This window comes from Pipistrellus kuhlii, unplaced genomic scaffold (genome assembly GCF_014108245.1).
Source record: "Pipistrellus kuhlii isolate mPipKuh1 unplaced genomic scaffold, mPipKuh1.p scaffold_m20_p_1, whole genome shotgun sequence".
NCBI classification, from domain to species: Eukaryota; Metazoa; Chordata; class Mammalia; order Chiroptera; family Vespertilionidae; genus Pipistrellus; species Pipistrellus kuhlii.
The window spans coordinates 49,751,956-49,772,487 of NW_023425404.1; the positions used below are offsets into that span (position 1 = coordinate 49,751,956).

At 36.8% G+C, this 20,532-nt stretch overlaps 1 protein-coding gene across 1 annotated transcript; it reads right to left on the reverse strand.

The window, feature by feature from the left end:
* Nucleotides 1-1,393: 1,393 nt before the first annotated feature.
* TERB2 (telomere repeat binding bouquet formation protein 2) lies at nucleotides 1,394-18,412 on the reverse strand. Its single transcript, XM_045583042.1, has 6 exons — nucleotides 17,659-18,412; nucleotides 16,607-16,746; nucleotides 13,544-13,605; nucleotides 10,242-10,327; nucleotides 3,319-3,407; nucleotides 1,394-1,800 (listed from the first exon to the last, which is right to left on the reverse strand). The coding sequence occupies exons 1-6, from the start codon at nucleotides 17,916-17,918 to the stop codon at nucleotides 1,661-1,663; spliced, it is 777 nt and encodes a 258-aa protein (XP_045438998.1). The 5' UTR covers nucleotides 17,919-18,412; the 3' UTR covers nucleotides 1,394-1,660.
* Between the last annotated feature and the right edge of the window lie 2,120 nt (nucleotides 18,413-20,532).

A 20,532-nucleotide genomic window follows, 5' to 3' on the forward strand; every position in this document is an offset into this window, starting at 1 on the left:
ACTTCCGTCAGCCCCGCCCTATGCGGGTCCTTCAGTGCTCGCTGCTGGCACCTCTGAGAGAAAGGTGCCCTCGATTTTCGCCTGCTGCCAAACAGTCTATGCTCTCCCCCAATGAGCCCAGTATTGGGGTTCAGTTCCGTTGGAAGTGGAGTTGGAGGTGGCGTTCAGAGCAGTCTGGAGCCCCAGTCTCCTTCCCGTCAGGGCAATCCCACGGCACAGCCAACGGTCCCTTCTCGGCGCGCAGTGTGCGCACCTCCGGGACCTCCTTTCGCCTCTCCCCGAGGTTCCGCCTTACAGCCCGGCTCCCTATGGCTGAGTCTGAGTCCCCGGGGTCTGGCCTAGAACTGGGGTTCAGAGCAGTCGGGGGCCCAGCACAGTCGGAGTTTTATCTCCTTTCCGCTTGGGAATGCCCGCCAGGCACTAGGCCTCCCTCCTCTCCGGCTCCGTCCTCTCCGCGCGCCACGTCTCCGTACCTTGGGCTTTTCCAGCTCCTCCGCGCCTCCTTCTGGTTTTCTCCTTGCTTCTCGCTGTAGAATTTCCAGTCAGTCAACCTTCCTGTAGTTCTGGGCAATGTCCGTTTTATATTTTAGTTGTATTTTATTGAAATTGTTGTGTGCGGCTTCGGCTAGGTGTTCACCTGGGCGCAGCCATCTTGGATCCTCCTCCGAGAGAGTACAGTTTTAACAAGATTATCATTTTACAAATAATGTCTTCTACAAATTTTCAAAATGCAATAAATCTATCAGATTCTATACAGCATGACCATATGAATTGAATAAAGGAATTATTGAAATCATTACATCTCAAGGCATATTATATCTGACAGGCTCCAGCCACATGAAAGAGGAGGGAAGCACTGGCCTAGAAAATGAAGAGAACTATGTTCCAGTTCCGGATCAGCCCCCAACTAGAACCCAGGCAAGACACCTTTTCAAGGCCTTCATTTCCTCATTAAAAGCAATAAATGGATTGGACTCTATGTTCTCTCAGGTCCTTTCCAGTACTAAGATTTTAAGACACCTTGAGGGTTCATTTCAGATGAGATAACACTTGTTTATATTAAATCACTTTTGATATATTTATTATCAGAAACTGTTCATACTTGAAGTTTGAATTATTAAAATGCTCTACTCCATATTTTCAAGTAAGAAAGAGTAATTCAGAATTCAACTATAGCATTCTAGTTTTTTAATTGAAATAAGAAAAATAAATTTTACATTCACATCAATAAACGTAGAAAAATACATATAATAAAATGTTAAAGCTAAAAGAGAATCAGGAGAGAGGGAGAAGGAGAGGGAGAGGGAGAGGGAGAGGGAGAGGGAGAGGGAGAGGGAGAGGGAGAGGGAGAGGGAGAGGGAGAGGGAGAGGGAGAGGGAGAGATTGATATCTTATAAACTATGTTTCAATGACAATAACACCAAACAACTGTACACTCAGTATCTGTGGGCATATGTTACAAGCTGGGGAAACAGTCCAGCCCAAATGTCAAAATACAAAGCCAAAAAGATTTTGAATTTTCTAAAGATACATTTTTGAGACAGAAAGAAAAGAAATCATCCCCATTTCCTCATACCCCTGTCCCAAATGGGAGAACTTAAAATCATGCCCATCTTTGATAATATTTTATAGAAAATAAATGCCCAGATACAAGGACAACTTATTTCCTCTTCAATTTGTTTTTTATGGTAGACATATTAATTTCATTTTGAACATGGTATGCCAAATATCCTGAACTTCCAGGAATAAAGTCATGTAGCTCCCCAACGAATTTCTTCATGGCATCAATTGATATATAGCCTACAAAAAAAAAAGCATACATTTGAAATTTTATCATACTACCTGATTTTCAGTGTTATGGTTGATTAGGGTTAAGATCTCTAAAGAAGGTTCTTAGAAAAGAAAAAGTACTAGTCAGAAGATTCTCCATGATCCTTGATAATTATCAGTGAACAACCTTCTTATTCCTTACCTGTTCCCCACAACCTTCTACCTCCTTTTATTTTTATTTATTGGTTTTTAGAGAGAGAAACATCAATTTGTTATTCTACTTATTTATGGTTGATTATTGTATGTATCCTGACTGGGGATGGAAACCATAACCTTGGTATATCAGAACAATACTCTAACTAAGCTACCCTTTTACCTTCATTTAAAACGAAGATACTTAATTAATCACTTTGACTATTGAGAGTGTCATGTTGAGTTTGGGGATGGAGTATTAAAAAGTACTAGGTCAAAACAAAACTGGAAAGTGTTTCTAGTTTAGAGTAGAATCATTTAGAATTATTCAACTAGCTACAATCGGCACAAACAGTTCATCTTTCCAAATATCACAGGCAACACTTTCCTTCACTGCTAACAATAAGATAATATTCTTTTAATAAAAACAATGGGAAGATTGACATTATTGCTTAGTCAACAAAGATTATTGGTATGAGTAATTTTGATGTCATGAATAATCTGAAATAGATATTAATGTCAAAAAGAACTTCTAGAATTTAAGAACTCAGTCACTTGCCTCAGCTGGTTTGGCTCAGTGAATAGAGAATTGAACTATATAGACTGATTCCAGCCGAGGGCACATGCTCTGGTTGTGGGCTTGATCCCTAGTAGGTGGTGTGCAGGAGGCAGCAGATCAATGATACTTTCTCATCATTGATGTTTCTCTCTCTCTCTCTCTCTCTCTCTCTCTCTCTCTCTCTCTCTCTCTCCCTTTCTCTCTGAAATCAATAAAAAAATATTTTTAAAAAAAGAACTGTTGCTTTAGCAATATTACCTTCATATGGAATTCTTATCTGAGTGATTATATTTCATGTGTAATATAATTATTTATGGCTTATACTAAAAGTGAAACTTAATTTAAAAAGTAAATCCTGTATGACAAAAATTCTGATAGCACCCAAGAATGATTGAATTTAGAACGCCACCACCAACAGGTTATCTATGTATATAGTACAATTGTTTCTCATATAACAAATTCACAGTTAATAAATTAACTATTAATCTAATCAGATAAAATTGATTATTTTTAAAATATATTTTAATCATAGTCATTTACCTCAGAAAATATCTTTAAAAAAAATATTTCCTTTTATTGATATCAGAGAGGAAGGGAGAGGGAGAGAGAGAAATAGAAACATCAGTGATGAGAGAGAATCATTGATCAGCTGTCTCCTGCATGCCCCACACTGGGGATTGAGCCTGCAACCCAAGCATGTGCCCTGAACCAGAAATCAAACCAGTGACCTCTTGTTTCCTGATTTGATACTGAACCACTGAGCCACACCAGCTGGGCTAACTTTTATTTTAAATTACCTGTTACCATGTTGTTCACTGGATAATTCTGAAGAGGGCAGTACATCTGCTTTTCTACAACTGGAGTCCTTATAAAATGCTTTTTTGTGCTGTAAAATTAAACAGAAAGTCATGTTTATATTTGTTTTTTTGACTTCTTTTACAAATGAGAAGTTATTCCAGGAAAAATACATAGTAATCTAATTGCTCTTTCATCAGATTTCAGTCTTAATTGGGTAAAAATGTTAAGTGTGAACTTCTTTTGTGCTTCTAAGTAATATAAGGCCTCTATGGATATTTTTTATAACCTTGGCCACTTTATAAAACAAGCATTTATTGAATTATATAGAGGCCTGGGTCTTTTACTCAGTATTTTTGAATGCATAATAATTCAACAATCCTATATAATACAGAGCTAATATGCTAATTAGACTAAACAGCAGAATGACTGTCCGAACATCGTTCTGAATAACTGTCTGGACGACCTTCTGGACCAAGCTGGGGCTGTGAGGGCCAAGCCCCTTGCATGAATTTCGTACATCAGGCCTCTAGTACTTTATAATTAGACTAGAGGCCCAATGCACGAAGATTCGTGCAAGAATGGGCCTTCCTTCCCCTGGCTGCCAGCACCACCTTCACTCTGGCCAGAGTGGCCTTTCCACCTTCCCATGCTGCCCAGAGGCCCGGAGCAGCTAAGGTGGTGCAGAACACCTGCATTGTAGCCATGGCAATGATGCAAGCATCCCGCCCCTGGCCACTGGGCACCTGTGTATGCAAATTAACCCACCATCTTTGTTGGGCTAATTTGCATACACACTCCTGATTGGCTGGTGGGTGTCATGAAGGTACAGTCTATTTGCATCTTTCTCTTTTATTAGTATAGGTATATAGAAAAATAAAAAACTTGACTGAAATATAGAAGAAAAAATAAAGGAAAACCAAAGCATTCTCCTGGATAGGGAATATTGAAAATTATAAAAATAGTAGTTCTTCTCAAATTGAAGTTTAACACAATTCTCTATAAAGTCCCTTAGAGCTTAAGAAAAAAAAATTCTAAAATTCATCTTAGCAACATGTTAGAAGATCTAATAGGAGGCAAGACTAAATTTGTAATAGAATGAAATAACATATCTAGGAATATTCTTAAAGGAAGTACAGATTTATATAAAGAAAATATGAAAAAGTTCCATAAGGGCCACAAAAGAAAACTTGAACAAATGGGGGAAAATACCACTTTTTTGGATAGAGGTATTTGATATCATAGACATTGTCCCTAAGTTAATCTATAAATTCTTTGTAATATCACTAAGTATAACAATAGGAATTTAAAAAAAATATAAACAAGGTGGTTGCAAAAATCAGAAGGAAAATTTGAGAAATAACAGCTAAGAAAACTTGAAAAAGAGCAAGGAGGAGGAGCTAGTTCTAGATATTAAATCATATTATAAGTAATTAAAACAGTGGTCCTGTTGTATCACGAATGGAAAACAGTGTATTACTATCTGTGCAAAAAGGAGAAATGAAAGAATATTTTATAAATCTTCTAGTACATGCATATATTAGAAACTGATAATATTGATTGCCTCTGGAAGGAAACTGGCTTTTTGGAGGCTAGTATATTTTCATAGTATCCTCTTTTATATATCTTGGGTTTTGAACTATGTGAATATTTTACCTAATAAAAATAATTAAATTTTGAAAATAGAAAAATAATGTGTAGCATAAAGAGCCAAGGAAAAAGGAGTTTGGGACTGTTTTTTTTTTCAGGTATTAACATATATAAATAAAGTTATCTAAGTTAAAATAAGATTTTATTGATATAAAAATAGATTCACAGATTAATGGAATAAAACAAATAGTCCAAAAATAGATCTCCAAATATATAAAACAACATATGACAAAGGGAAATCACACATCAGTTGAAATAGATTTATTTTTTTAAATACTGTGGTAATTTCTTATTTAAAAAACAAAAATAAATTTAGAATTCACTTATTAACTTATACCAAAATAAATACCTGCAGAATTAAAAACCCACTTGATCTCTGAATGGGAAAGGATTTTTCTGAAGGTAAAAACAATAGAAAAATTATAAAAGTGATTAACTTAATAATGTGAACATTTAAAACATATCTCTGAGGAAGTATAAACCAGATCACAAACTGAAGATATAATGTGACAAACTAGCAAAAGTTTAATGTAGTTATTATATGAAGATGACAGACAAGTTGATAAGAAAAACAATAAGGACCTCACAATAAAAAATGGAGAAATAGAAACAAAAAAGCCACAGAAAAGGAACTATAAAATTCTAATAAACAAACTTAAAAATGTTCAAACCTATTAGTAATCAAATAAATATGAAAATTAAAAGAAGATGCCATTTTCATCTATTAAATTAACACAAGGCTTCTTATTAACACTCAATATAATGATGAGGATGCAGCAAGACCAATAGTAGTAGTAATCTAAATTTATACTTTTGTGGGAAGCAACTAACAGTAGATGTCATAGCCCTTAAAGAGTATTCATATCTCTTTATACTGTAAGTTCCACATCTGAGAATTTACATTAAGAAAGTTATCTTAAAAAGTAGAGAAAGATTTTTTCTTTTTTTTCTTTGAGAAAGATTTTTTTTAAAAAAAGATGTTCATGAAGATGCCATAACAGAAACAACTTGTAAATAATTTAAAACATTTTTAAGCATGACTCAATGATTGAGCCTTAACCTATGAATCAGGAGGTCATGGTTCCATTCCCAGTCAGGGGACATTCTCCATGGGGGGCATGTAGAAGGTAGTCAATCAATGGTTCTCCCTCATCATTGATGGTTTTATCTCTCTCTTTCTCTCTCTCTTCCTTTCTGAAATCAATAAAATATCTATCTATCTATCTATCTATCTATATATATATATATATATATATATATATATATATATAATTTTTTTAAAAAAGGGAAGATGAGGACATAAGGAATGCCAAGAGACATATGAAAACATGCTCAAAGTCATTAATCATCAGAGAGATGCAAATCAAAACAACAATGAGATACCATCTCACACCTGTCACAATCATCAACAAATCAACAAATGACAAGTGCTGGCGAGGATGCAGAGAAAAAGGAACCCTTGTGCACTGCTGGTAGGAATGCAGACTGGTGCAGCCACTGTGGAGAATAGTATGGAGTTTCCTCAAAAAACTAAAAATGGAACTGCCTTTGACCCAGTAACCCCACTTCTAGGAATATATTCCAAGAAATTAGAAACACCAATCAGAAAGGATATATGCACCAGTAGCAGCACAATTTACAATAGCTAAGATTTGGAAACAGCATAAATGCCCATCAGCAGATGAGTGGATTACAAAACTGTGGTACATCTATACAATGTAATACTACGCTGTGGTAAAAAGGAAGGCTCTCCTACCATTTGCAACAGCATGAATGGAACTGGAGAGCATTGTGCTAAGCGAAAGAAGTCAGTCAGAGAAAAATAAATATCATATGATCTCACTCATTTGTGGATTATAATGAACAACATAAACTGATGAACAAAACAGATCCAGAGACAGAAGCATCAATCAGATGCTCAAACCTCAGAGGGAAGTTAGGGGAGGATGGAGGTAAGGGGGGGAGATAAGAAAAGGACTTGTATGCATGCATATAAGCCTAACCAATGGACCCAGACAACAGGGGTGAGGGCATGAGTAGGGGGTTGAGGGAAGCAGTGGGGAGATAAGGACACATATGTAATACCTTAATCAATAAAGAAAGAAAAAAAAGGAAGGCGATTAAACAAGATGAAATACTATATGCATCCATTACAAATCATAATATCAAATAAGGTTTTTCAAAATGGGGAAAATCAAGAGACAGACTAAACAGGATAGAACTAAAGTAGGTTTATAGTTATTCATGTGGAAATTAATACAGTAATTAATTAATAAATAATATAAGCATAAACTCTGTGTTTTACACACTCACAACTATAAACTTATTGTTGCACCACTCTGCATATGCAGTTAACATCAACTCTATTTAATGCATGTATTTGTATAAAACTAGCAAGAAATAAGCTAATGTTGATGATGGTTATCTCTCAGTGGTGGGATTTAAATTTTATTTATTCTTTTTTTTTGTATTTTCTATTTTAACAAATTGCATGCATTACATTCATCATAATAAAATTACTGTAATTAAAAGCAAGAAAAGAAATCTATACTATTTTCTGAAGATTTTATTAACGTATTGGGGGAAAAAACAGCATAGTGATTAAGGTTTTGGAGTCTGAGTCAATTAGCTAGCTTTGGTTTCAGCTTCACATTTGTTGAGTCATTTAGCTCTCTGAGACCTCAACTATAAAATGGGGCTAATACTATTTAACTATCTTATAAGGTCTAAGAAACAAATTATTGTGAACTGCTGAGCTCACAAAAGTCTTGTATTTAGCAAGTACTAAAGAACTAGTTCGCCACTTAGTGTTCAATACTAATAGTATGCCAACAAAATAAATGCTTCAAAGGTAAAGTATATTTTATCTATGTTTGCACTACACCCTCTGGCGGTTCCACAAAAAAACGGCGTTAGGTAGACACCTACTTAAAGTGTCTATTCATATCCTTTGTCTATTTTTGTTGCTATTCAATTGGACATATTTCCCCAGATTTGCAAGCCCTCTTTATATAGTATTTATATAATATTAAGGAAGCAAGCCTTTGTCAAATGTTTTTCCTAACGTTATTTTACTTGGATTACAATATTTTTATTTGACTTGGATTATAATATTTTTATTGCCATGTACAAGTTTAAAATATTTTGGTCATGTTTATCAATATTTTTCTTTTTGAAAAATATTTTTATTTATTTCAGAAAGAAAGGGAGAGGGAGAGAAAAAGAAAGAGAAATATCAATGATGAAAATCCTTGATTGGCTGCAGGAGCTCATAACCAGGGCATATGCCCTGAATGGGATTTAAACCATGACCTCCTGGTTCATAAGTCAATGCTCAACCACTGCACCACACAAGCTGGGAAATCTTTTCTTAATGGATTCTGTACTTTGGAGGAAACTTGTTTTTCTTGTTGTTGTTTTAATCCTCACAAGAGGATATTTTCCCACTGATTTTCAGACAGAGTGGAAGGGAGGGAGAAGGGAAGAGAGAGAAACATCAATTGCTTGCTTCCCACACGTGTGCCAAACTGGGCTGGGGATTGAACCTCCAGTCCAGGCCCTTGATTGGGAATCAAACCCTCCACCCTTTGAGGGCTGATGCTCTAATCTAACCACTGAGAAAAACTGGTCAGGTCAGGACAACTGTTTCTTAAAGAATTTATATATCTTGTATCTTTCCTAGTCCAATGAATCACTGGGAGTAACTTTTTATTTCTATTTCCCAGCCTTTTCTTTCTTTTTTAAAAAATATTTTATTAATTTTTAAAATTATTACAATATTATTATTATTTTTTACAGAGAGGAAGGGAGAGGGATAGAGAGCTAGAAACATCGATGAGAGAGAAACATAGACCATCTGCCTCCTGCACACCCCTCCACTGGGGATTTGCCCGCAACCAATGCACATGACCTTGACCAGAATCAAACCTGGGACTCCTCAGTCTGCAGGCCAACGCTCTATCCACTGAGTCAAACCGGTTTGGGCCCAGCCTTTTCTTACAAGGCCGCTTAGTATAACTATTCTCTCCTCTATCCATCTCTTAATATCTTCATAATCTCACCTCTTCTATTTTCATTTTTATTCCTTTCCTTACCAATTTCTTATCTCAAAAAGCATAACGAGAAGCTCAAAGGAATGTTACATGTAGAGATCCAAAAGACCTAAAATAGAGATTCTTAAACTTAAATGGTAGAATATCTAGAAGTCACAAGACTATGAAGCAATGTTTTATTTATTTATTTTTAAAAATATATTTTATTGATTTTTTACAGAGAGGAAGGGAGAGAGACAGAGAGCTAGAAACGTCGATGAGAGAGAAACATCGACCGGCTGCCTCCTGCACACCCCCTACAGGGGATGTGCCTGCAACCAATGTACAATACATGCCCCTGACCGGAATCGAACCCGGGACCTTTCAGTCCGCAGACCGACGCTCTACCACTGAGCCAAACCGGCTTTGGCGAAGCAATGTTTTATTAAACTTAGCATAATTGAATATACAGCATGTATTAAATCAGACAACAACTTACATCAAATTTTAATAAACTAAAATAGTAGGTAGAAAAATTATATGGAGAAAAACTTAACATTGAAAAAATGATAAAGATTAAACTTATTACTTTTTATATGGAAGAAGACTAATATTGATCATTTTTGTTTTAGTAGCCAAATACCAGATTTTCATATAACCAATGCTATCCTATGAATATTTGAAAAACTTTGAACTTGAAATATGAAATTAGGACTAGATAATAAGTAAGCTAGCAATAAGGGGGCCTCTCTTACATTGGCCCTAACACAATGGCAAGTCCATGTTTGTCTTTTTAAATTTAATTTCTTAAGTCAAAGTAATCACATTACAAAACAATTTGGAAAGGAGAGGGAAAAATCATTCAGAACTTCCAATCCTAATAATATTACTGCTAATATTTAGTATATTTTATTATTTAAAATATATTTTAAAATAATATAACAGTATTCATAATATAGATAAAATTCTAGTTTCTTTTTTGCAAGGTTAATCTAGCATAGTAGTTAAATGCATGGGTTCTAGAATTAGGCTGATCCAATTCAAATCCTTCTTCTCCCACTTATACAAGACTTTGGATAAATTACAATCTCTTTGACCTAAATTGCTTTCTAAAATGTCAATGTGAAAATGATAATATCTCATAAGAGACTGTAAAAATTTAATGAGATAAATACATTGTCAGTGCTCAAAGATGTCTATATTGAATTGAATATCAATGAAGTATCGATATATGAACTCAGTACCTTTTGGATAATTCTTTTTTGTGATCTGTGGCCAGTTCACAGTTTTCCTTAAGGATGTTTCTTTCATTTGACATTACTTCATCATGCTGTGGATAGCAAAAGAAATCATATTTTTAAAAATCAGCACACCAATAAGCCAATCAATAAATTTTTAAATAAAAGAAGTACATTGGCATAATATAAGTCATAAAGTATTTATATACCTAGGTACATTTAATCTAGTTTGGTGGAAAAACTTAACAAAATTTTGTACACACACAATTAATTATACTCTATATTTTTAAAGATACATAAAGAAAAACAAATTTTTTTAAATATCAGCTATGTTTGTATTAGATAGTAAAACTTTTGACTGATTTTATTATTTTTCAGTTTTTGAAATTTTCCCTAATGTGGTCATATTACTTATTAGTGGTTTTTTTTTAATAAGGAAAAAAGTGTTATTAAACTCTCTTAAAATTTTTAAAAAATATATTTTATTGATTTTTTACAGAGAGGAAGGGAGATAGTTAGAAACATCGATGAGAGAGAGTCATCTATCAGCTGCCTCCTGCACACACCCCACTGGGGATGTGCCCGCAACCAAGGTACATGCCCTTGACTGGAATCGAACCTGGAACCCGTCAGTCCGCAGGCCGATGCTCTACCACTGAGCCAAACCAGCCTCGGCTCTTAAAATTTTTGAATTGAAGATTCCTCGGCTGTCTGCAAGCTACAAATAAAAAGTATAAAATAAGCTTTACAAATTGTTTCCCTTCAAAATTAAAATGAAATATTTAGCTATGGAGTTACAAAAGAACTAAAGATTACCTGATAGTAACTCAAATACTCGCACCTATCACGTAATATATTTACTTAATATGCCATTAGGAAATTGCTATATTTAGGTCACAAATACACTCTAAATAACAATAATAATGCTCCCCAAAATTACTTACCAGTTTTACCCTTATTGTTGCCATTCAGTGAAATACCTTCTACCTACCCTGTTTCCCTGAAAATAAGACAGTGTCTTATATTAATTTTTGCTCCCAAAGATGCGCTAGATCTTATTTTCAGAGGATGTCTTATTTTTCCATGCGCTATGTCTTATTTTTGGAGGATATATTATTTTCGGGGAAACACAGTATATATACTACTAGAGATCCAGTGCATGATATTCATGCACTGGGAGGGGCAGGGTGTCCCTCAGCCCAGCCTGCGCCCTCTTGCAGCCTAGGACCCCCGAGGGATTCTTAGTGCTGCTACGGAGGCAGGAGAGGTTCCTGCTACTTCCGCTGTGCTCACCAGCTGTGAGCCCAGATTCTGGCTGAGAAGCGCTCCCTGTGGGAGAGCACTGACCACCAGGGAGAAGCTCCTGCATTGAGTGTCTGTCCTCTGGTGGTCAGTGCATATCATAGTGACTGGTTGTTCCACAGTTTGGTCTATTTGCATATTAGGGTTTTATTATATAGGATAATTATATTAAAATTGGCTAATAATTAGTCTAAATCAATATTTTGAAATTACTAATAAAACCCCTTGTTATATAATCATACAACTTCTACAGTCAATAGTCTCAAGTCAATTGTCAACAGTACAGCAGGAATGTTCTACTAATTTTTTAAAAATATATTTTATTGATTTTTTACAGAGAGGAAGAGAGAGGGATAGAGTTAGAAACAACGATGAGAGAGAATCTACTGGGGATGTGCCCACAACCAAGGTATATGCCCTTGATCGGAATCAAACCTGGAACCTTTCAGTCCGGAGACTGACGCTCTATCCAGAGCCAAACTGGTCTCGGCATATTCTACTAATTTTTAATAGAAAACAACATTGGAACTGAGAAAATTTTGTTCAACTTTGCCAATAATATCTGGCTATGTGAACCAAGACAGATCTTTGCTTCTCTTTACCTCAGTTTTCTCATTTCTAAAACTGAGTGATTAAATTAATGATTTTCAAGAACTTTTTAGCTCTGAAGTTCTGGTATACTCAATAATTACTATCAAATAACCATTCATGTCCCTGGAAACATTGTTATAAGTCAAGGATTAAATATTTTGGTCCTTTGTACAACATAGACCAAGAATATAAAAGAACTATTAGTATTTTCAGATGATAACACTTAGGGAAGAAAAAACAAATTTATAAAAGGAGTACAAAATATATAAATTAATTGCTTGACTTTCAACATATTATAAAGATGTTCTTCCTGTTTATTTTTAGAAAATATTGATTTTTTTACAGAGAGCAAGGGAGTCAATTCTCTCTGTGCAGTCAATCCTCTCTGTGCGCAATCAGGCATGTGCCTCCAGACCCCTGCTCTTTGTGGCTCCCCCGAGTCTCCGTGTGCCTTTCTCTCTACCTAACAGTCCATACTCCCCCTGTATGAATCTGGGTTCACAGAGCCTTGCCCAGAACTGGGGTTCAGTGCAGTCTGGATCTTCCTTCTCCCTCTCACCAGAGAAAGCCAGCCAGGCACTTAGCCACCCTTTCCCTCTGCGCACATGTCTTCATACCTCAGCTCTTTGCAGCTCCTCTGATTTTCTGTGAGCTTTTCTCTTTCCTTCCAGTTGTAGAATTTCCATTCAGCCAGCTTTCCTGTGGCTCTGGATGATGACCGTTCTGTCTTTTAGTTGTAGTTTTGAAATTGTTGTGCAAGGCAGCAGTTTAGGTGCTTACCTATGTCTCCATCTTGGTTTCTCTCCTATTCTATCATTCTTTGTGTATTTATTAGCTGCTATTCTGTAAGGAAAATTTCTCTTATCCCACCTTTTCCTTCCTGCTTTCTTTCCTTCCTTCTGTTCCTCCATTTTTTTTCTTTCTGTTTTTAAAGTATCACTATATAATCATGGACTTTAAAAAATTTAATGTTTTATAATTCATTATTGGCATTGTTAATTTTGATGTTCAAATTATCCCAAGCATAGGCAAATTGAAGCAGGATGGCAAAAGCTAAAGTCAATTTTTAGTATTATACACATGTATTGAGAGGTGTTATTCAAAACATTTAACAAAATGGCACAACACAGTAATTAATCAACCAGAATCTACACTGGCAGTAAAGAACTGGTCTATTCTGTGAAACTATCACTCCCTTAATATTACTGACAAAAGCAACTTTTCAAGTTATGTGAATAATTTTATTCATACAAAAAATCCCAACCATTGTACCAGTACAAAAATAGTGTTCAATAAAAGCATGGCCTTCAAATTCCTTAATCTGGATCATGTCACAGGCAAACATTTTTATGATTACATTCCTTTCAAAAAATTTTGAAACTAAATTTTAATTAAGTACCTTACTTTACTCTTACCTTTTCTCTCAGAAAATGTTGGTCTTGTTCCCAAATAAAACTACCAAGTTTTCTTCTTATTTCTGTGATAGGGGGAAAAAATCCAATACCATTTTTATTTTATTATTTTTTAAAGTTTATTCTTTTAAAAAATATATTTTATTGATTTTTTTACAGAGAGGAAGGGAGAGGGATAGAGAGTTAGAAATATTGATGAGAAAAAAACATCGATTAGCTGCCTCCTGCACACCCCCTATTGGGGATGTGCCTGCAACCAAGGTACATGCCCTTGACCAGAACTGAACCTGTGATCCTTCAGTCTGCAGGCCAATGCTCTATCCACTGAGCAAACTGGTTGGGCTCCAAGAAGTAAATGTAACATCTAAATTTTACTTGAAGTCTGAGATTTCTAGGCCAGCATTTTTTCACTGTATCAAAATCATCTAAAATACTTGTTTAAAACGCAGATTCCTTCTGAATCAGATCATTGAGAAGGAGCTAAGGAATTTGCATTTATATAAAACTTCCCAGATGATTCCAATGCATTATCAGAATCATTGTTGTAAACTTTTCCTGCTGGAATATAGCTCTGCATTAAATGTGTCTTTAGGCCAAGCATTAATAAAGAAAATGATTGTCTAGTCAAAATAAAAGCTATATCGCCTAGTCATGAATGGCTTGGCAGTTGAGTGTCCAACCAGGAACCAAGAATTCACTGGTTTGATTCCTGGTCAGGGCATATGCTGGGGTTGCAGGCTCGATTCCCAGTAGGAGGGGTGGGTGTGTGTGTGCAGGAGGCAGCTGTTCAGTGATTCTCTCTCATCATTAATGTTTCTATCTCTCCCTTCTCTAATATCAATAAAAAATATATATTTTAAAAAGCTATAAAATTCCTTAATTTGTTGATTAGAGGTCCTCAATATTTCAATAATTTACTTTGTTAAAAGAAGGGTGGAAGAGCAATGTGTTTAGTGAGCATGGTAGTACAGGAATTTTACAATGCTTAGTATGTCAGAGGACTATGTCATCATTCTAACTCAAAGATCCTAAAAGGTTATACAGTAGCCCACTCAAGGACAAAAAGGTAGCATTCCTCAACATCTATTGTGCCTACTTAGTAGTAGCCATTAGGCAGATATGGGCACCACATTGAAATGTGCCACTAGTCCAAACTGAAATGTGCTGGAAGCATAACATATTGAATTTCAAAGACTTAGTATCCAAAAAAGTATGCAAATGCCTGGCTGGAGTGGCCCAGTGGTTGAGCATCAACCAATGAATTAGGAGGTCATGGTTTGATTCCTGGTCAGGGCACATGCACACGTTGTGGGTTGCAGGAGGCAGCTTATCAATGATCTTTTCATCATTGATGTTTCTATCTCTCTTTCCCTCTTCCTTTCTCTCTAAAGTGTGCGTGCGTGTGTGTGTGTGTGTGTGTGTGTGTGTGTGTGTATAAAAAACTTAAAATATCCCAATAATTTTATTATATATAGAATGATACTGTAGATATATTAGGTTAAATAAAATACATTCTTAAAATTAATTTCACCTATTTCTTTTTATTCTTTTTAATGTGATTACTAGAAATTTTATGATTAATATGTGGCTCACATTTGCATCTTCATACTTCTACTACTGGTCTAGATGGATAATAATGTATAGTTTTTATTTTTTAAAAAGGAGCATGTTTTCATTTCTGACAGTTTTAAAATTTTAATACATTTTTAACTTAAGACGCTAATCTCAAAGACAGGAGTCATTAATTAATTTATCTATAACCACTTATAGGAACTTATTGTTATAAATAGGTCCTTCCAGGATATTAAATCTATGAAAGGAACACAATTTGGGGAGTTTCTAAAACTCTTCTATAGAAATCTTTTTTGATCTGTTTGGTATGTTTTTTTTTTTTATACTTTGCTCATGGGGAATGTGTACATCTGTCTTGCTAGGGATAGACACATACACATCAAGAATTGGGTAATAATTCAAGACCTATAAAAATGGATATTTTGCCAGACCTGCATGGCTCAGTGGTTGAGCATTGATCTGTGAACCAGGAGGTCAGGGTTTGATTCATGGTCAGGGTATATACCTGAATTGCGGGCTAAATTCCCAATGGAGTACATTCAGGAGGCAGCCAGTCAATGATTCTCTTTCATCATTGGTGTCTCTATCTCTCCCTCTCTCTTTCTCTCTGAAATCAATAATATATTTTTTAAATGGGATATTTAATTAGTCCAGATAAAATAGGTAGGATTTGAATAGAACAAATCAGGGAAAACTAAAAGAACCAATTTCAGAAACAGTTTATTTACTTGCTCTTTACTTCACAGGGCTGCTGAAATAGTTAATGTGAAAGTACTTTATTATTTTTTAAAAATATATTTTATTGATTTTTTTTTTTTTTTTTTACAGAGAGGAAGAGAGAGGGATAGAGAGTTAGAAACATCGATGAGAAAGAATCATCGATCAGCTGCCTCTTGCACACTCCCTACTGGGGATGTGCCCGCAACCAAGGTACATGCCCTTGATCGGAATCGAACCCGGGACCTTTCAGTCTGCAGGCAGACGCTCTTTCCACTGAGCCAAACCGGTTTCATCTGAAAGTACTTTAAACAGTATAAAGAACAATAGTAATATATGGGTTTATTATCATAATGAATCTTTAAAAATAGAAAAAAAAACTTAAAAAATATGAAGAGATTAAAAACTTGCAAAGAACAGTTAATTGTATGCTCACATATCAGACTACTTATATTATCTCATTTTATCCTCAAAACAACTTGGGAGAAATTGCTAAAGGTTACAGAACCAGTGAGTGTTGTATCCCAGCCAGTGAACACTGTGAGGACAAGATCTGCATGTGTATTATTTAGCACCAAATCTCCAGCACCTGGGTTGAAACCTGGCACGCAGTAGGAGCTCAGTGAATGCATGAATCAAGGGTAAACAAATAAATCTAGAATATACATCAACGCGTTCCCATCCCAAATCCATGCTTTTCCACTTAGATCAGTACAGCTGGGTGACTTAGCTGGATCTGTCTGTCTAACAGGGGTTGGATGAATGATCTTTGCTAACCTTCTTGCAGGCATGCAGGAGGAAGAACGAAATGACCTAGAGCCACTGAATTTTTAATTTCAGCATTAGCTACTGCAGAGAGATAGTAGGCATGAAAAACGGTAGCATTATCATCTATGTAATCGAGGCTCTGATATATTCTAGGAGGAAAAGAAATGAAATATTTTAGGTTATCAAATAAACAAAACTGTATTCAACCTTGCAAAAAGGGAACAAATAAGTGGAAGTAGGAAAGATTATCCATAGGCAACCAGGAGACTGGGGATTCAGAGGGTGGGGATTAGACCTCAGCTTTACAAACATAATCCCACAGCAACTAGGAGGATGGCAGGTGGACAGATTGAAGGCAGAGCAATCTCTCAGAAAAACACGCTGAGAGTCAGGGCGAGAGGTGATCAGGGTGTGTGCTAAGGTGGTGAGAGGGTGTGCTGAGAGCGTTTGAGGGGCACACTCCCGGGTGTCTGAACACTGACGGATCACTGTGGGGAGGGGTTGTTATTCAAAAAGACGCCAGGAAGGCTTTAAGCTTAAGAACACAGGCCCTACTGCAGGTATGAGGGACATGCAGATTTAGATTAAACATATTCAATAGGAGGGGCCTCCAAGAAGTCACGTGGAGCCTCCACCCACGAACCAGAGGTCATGATTAGGTTCCAGGTCAGAGCACAGGCCCGGGGTTGTGGGCTCGATCCCCAGCAGGGGCCGTGAAGGAGGCAGCCGATCAATTCTCTCTCGGCGTTGATGTTTCTGTCCCTCTCTTCCTCTCCTTTTCCATCTCCCTCTCTAGAATCAATAAAAACATTTTTTTAAAAAAAAGTCACGTGAAAAAAAATAATAAAAAAAAATAAAAAAGTCATGTGGGGCTGTTAATACTGGAACTCAAGAAGTGACTCGGGGACCAGGCGGGAGGCCAGGCCATGGTGGCAGAAGGAGAGGAGAAAGGCTATGTATCAATATTTTAACCTCCATAGGATTGGAAACGACCGCAATTTCCACCTCCAACTCCCGCCTCGTCAGGACTCGAGAGGCAACGCCAGGCGGCGCGCAGGTACCTCATCGTGTCCGGGTGCGAGGCGTCGCAGCTGAACAGGAAGTCGGCGGCCCTCGGGTCACTGATCGCCCCCCCTTCGGACACTGCGAAGGCAAGAGCGAAGGGCGGGTAAGCCAGCAAGGACCCTGGGGCCAAGGCACACGAGTGGGAGGGGTGCCACCTCCACCCCCTCACCCACCCTTTCCCCAGCTTCCTACCCCAGAACTGCCTCAGGTTCCCGCTGACGCTGCGGCAGAACCAGCCCCGCTGCCCTTGAAACATGGCGCCGCCTTGCGGGTAAGGCGGTGGGCGAGGGAACCGTAGCAGAGATCGCTGATTGGTCCTGGCTCCACAGCCGGGCTCGGTGATTGGTTCTCGGGGGAAAGGGCGGGAAAAGCCGAGGGGCAGGAGGAAGAAGGATCCCGCTGCTACCAGACGGAGCAAACCAACTCCTAGGACTGTGGGCAGGACGCTCGGCTTCCCCTCTTTCAGCGGGAAGGGGTCAGTATCACATTTGTGAGTTTTAAACCCAAAGTGCATACTAACAAAATTAGTGTGCCCTGTTGTACAGGCATGAGTGCAGGTCCTGTAGCATCAAGCAAAAATTTTAATGGAAATATAATTGACTTGCAATAATAGTTTTAGTGATTCGATATTTATGCATATTACAATGTGATTATTCCCATAAGTCTAGTTAACTTCTGTCGCCGTATGAAGTTATTACAGTACTAGTGACTATTCTCTCTGCAGTTATTATACACCCTGTGTCTTTTTTTTTTTTTAAACTGGAAGTTTGTACCCCTTAATCCCACCCCCTGCCACTGCCTCCTTCTGGCAACCATCTATGAGTCTATTTCTGTTTTATTTATTTTAAAAAATATTTTTATTGATTTCAGAGAGGAAAGGAGAGAGAGAGACAGAAACATCAATAATGAGAATCATTGATTGGCTGCCTCCTGCATGACCCCCACTGGGGATTGAGCTTACAGAAAGGGCATGTGCCCCCACCAGGAATGGAACATGGACCTCATAGGTTGAAGTTCAAACAATGAGCCACACTGGCTCAGCAGATTTCAATCTTTTTTATGACTGAGTAATAAAATTTCATTGCATGTATATAGATAGATAGATATAGATATAGATACCCCACATCTTTATCCATTTATAAAATCCACAAACATTTATCTTGGCTATTGGAAATAATGCTGCAATGAACATAAGGATGCATATGTCTTTTCGAATCGGTTAAATACCCAGAAGTGGAATTGTAGCATCAAATATTAGGAACATGGTGGCATCGGTGACACTGCACTGGCAGTGGGCAGCAGTGGAGGCGTTGCCTGCTCCAGTGGGCCCAATGACAGCGGGACTGCGGCAAGATGGTGGGGCAGATGAGTGGGTGGCACCAGGCCAAGGCAGGAGCAAGGGAGGCCCAATTGCCCTGCTGATCGCCCCACAGAGAGTGACCAGAAGCAGTGGCAGGGGACTCTATTCAGGCGGAGATGGGCACACAGGGGTCTGGGGGCCCAAGTGCTGCCCAGGGCCCAGAAGTCAGCAGGGACATGCCATTCCATGCAGACACTCACACTTCGATTGCCAGCTAGAACTAGGGACTGCACCTTGCATGAATTTTGTGCACTAGGCCTCTAGTACTATAATATTATAATGCAGTTCACAAAAACTTTTATTATCCCTTTAAAGTCTGCAAGGCTCTGTAGTAATGGCTTCTTTTTCATTTCTGATATTAGTTATTCATGCCTTTTTATTCTTAAGGTTTGTCAATTTTATTAGCCTTTTCAAATAAGAAACTTCTGGCTTCATACTCTCATATATTTCTTTTCTATACCATTAATTTCTGATCTTATAAGTTCCTTGGTTTTAGATTGTTTTTCTAATGTCTTGAAAGAAATGACTGATTTTCATTCTTTGTTTTTCTAAAATGTGCATGTTGTCTATAAATTTCCTTTAAACTGTGTGCCAAAGTTTTTGAGATTCCATTTTTATTGTTCAATTAAAGTATTTTTGGAATTCCAATGTAAGTTATTTAAAATATTTAAAACTTTTCAAATACATGGGATTATTTACTTACCTTGTTATTGATTTCTGGATCAATAACAATAAGGTCAAAGAATATGTGATAATAATCCTTTAAAATCGGTTGAAATTATCCTTATGATTGAAGCATATGGTCAGAGTTCTGAGTGTTTAAAGAATGTTCATATTATCTGATTCCTCTATCAGTTACTGAGAGAAGCATGCTAAAATATACTTTGTTTAGTTTTATCGATTTCTTTTTGTTAATTTTTGCTTTATATGTATTGAAATTATGATATTAGGTGCATGCAAATGTATACTTGTTACTTTCTGGTTGATTGAACTATTAAGAATTTAAATATGAACAGCAGCCCTAACCGGTTTGGCTCAGTGGATTAAGCATCGGCCTGCGGATTGAAAGGCCCCAGGTTCAATTCCGGTCAAGGGCATGTACCTGGGTTGCGGGCACATCCCCCGTAAGAGGTGTGCAGGAGGCAGCTGATCGATGTTTCTCTTTCATCGATGTTTCTAACTCTCTATTCTCCCTTCCTCTCTGTAAAAAGTCAATAAAATATATTCTTTAAAAATGAAATATATGAAAAAATATATGAAAAAATATATGAAATTTTTAAAACATGTGAATAAAACACAGATAAATATCTCTTTGGCCTCCGAATATAGAAGAGTCTTTTAAACGAGACACAAGTATTAACCAGTAAAGGATTTTTGCAGAGAAAATAACCAATAAAGGATTGGTTATCCAGAACCTACAAATAACCATATGAATCAATACAAGGCAAATAACCCAACAGAAAAAATGGGCAAACACCTAAATAGAAATTTCATAGAAGAGGAAACTTAA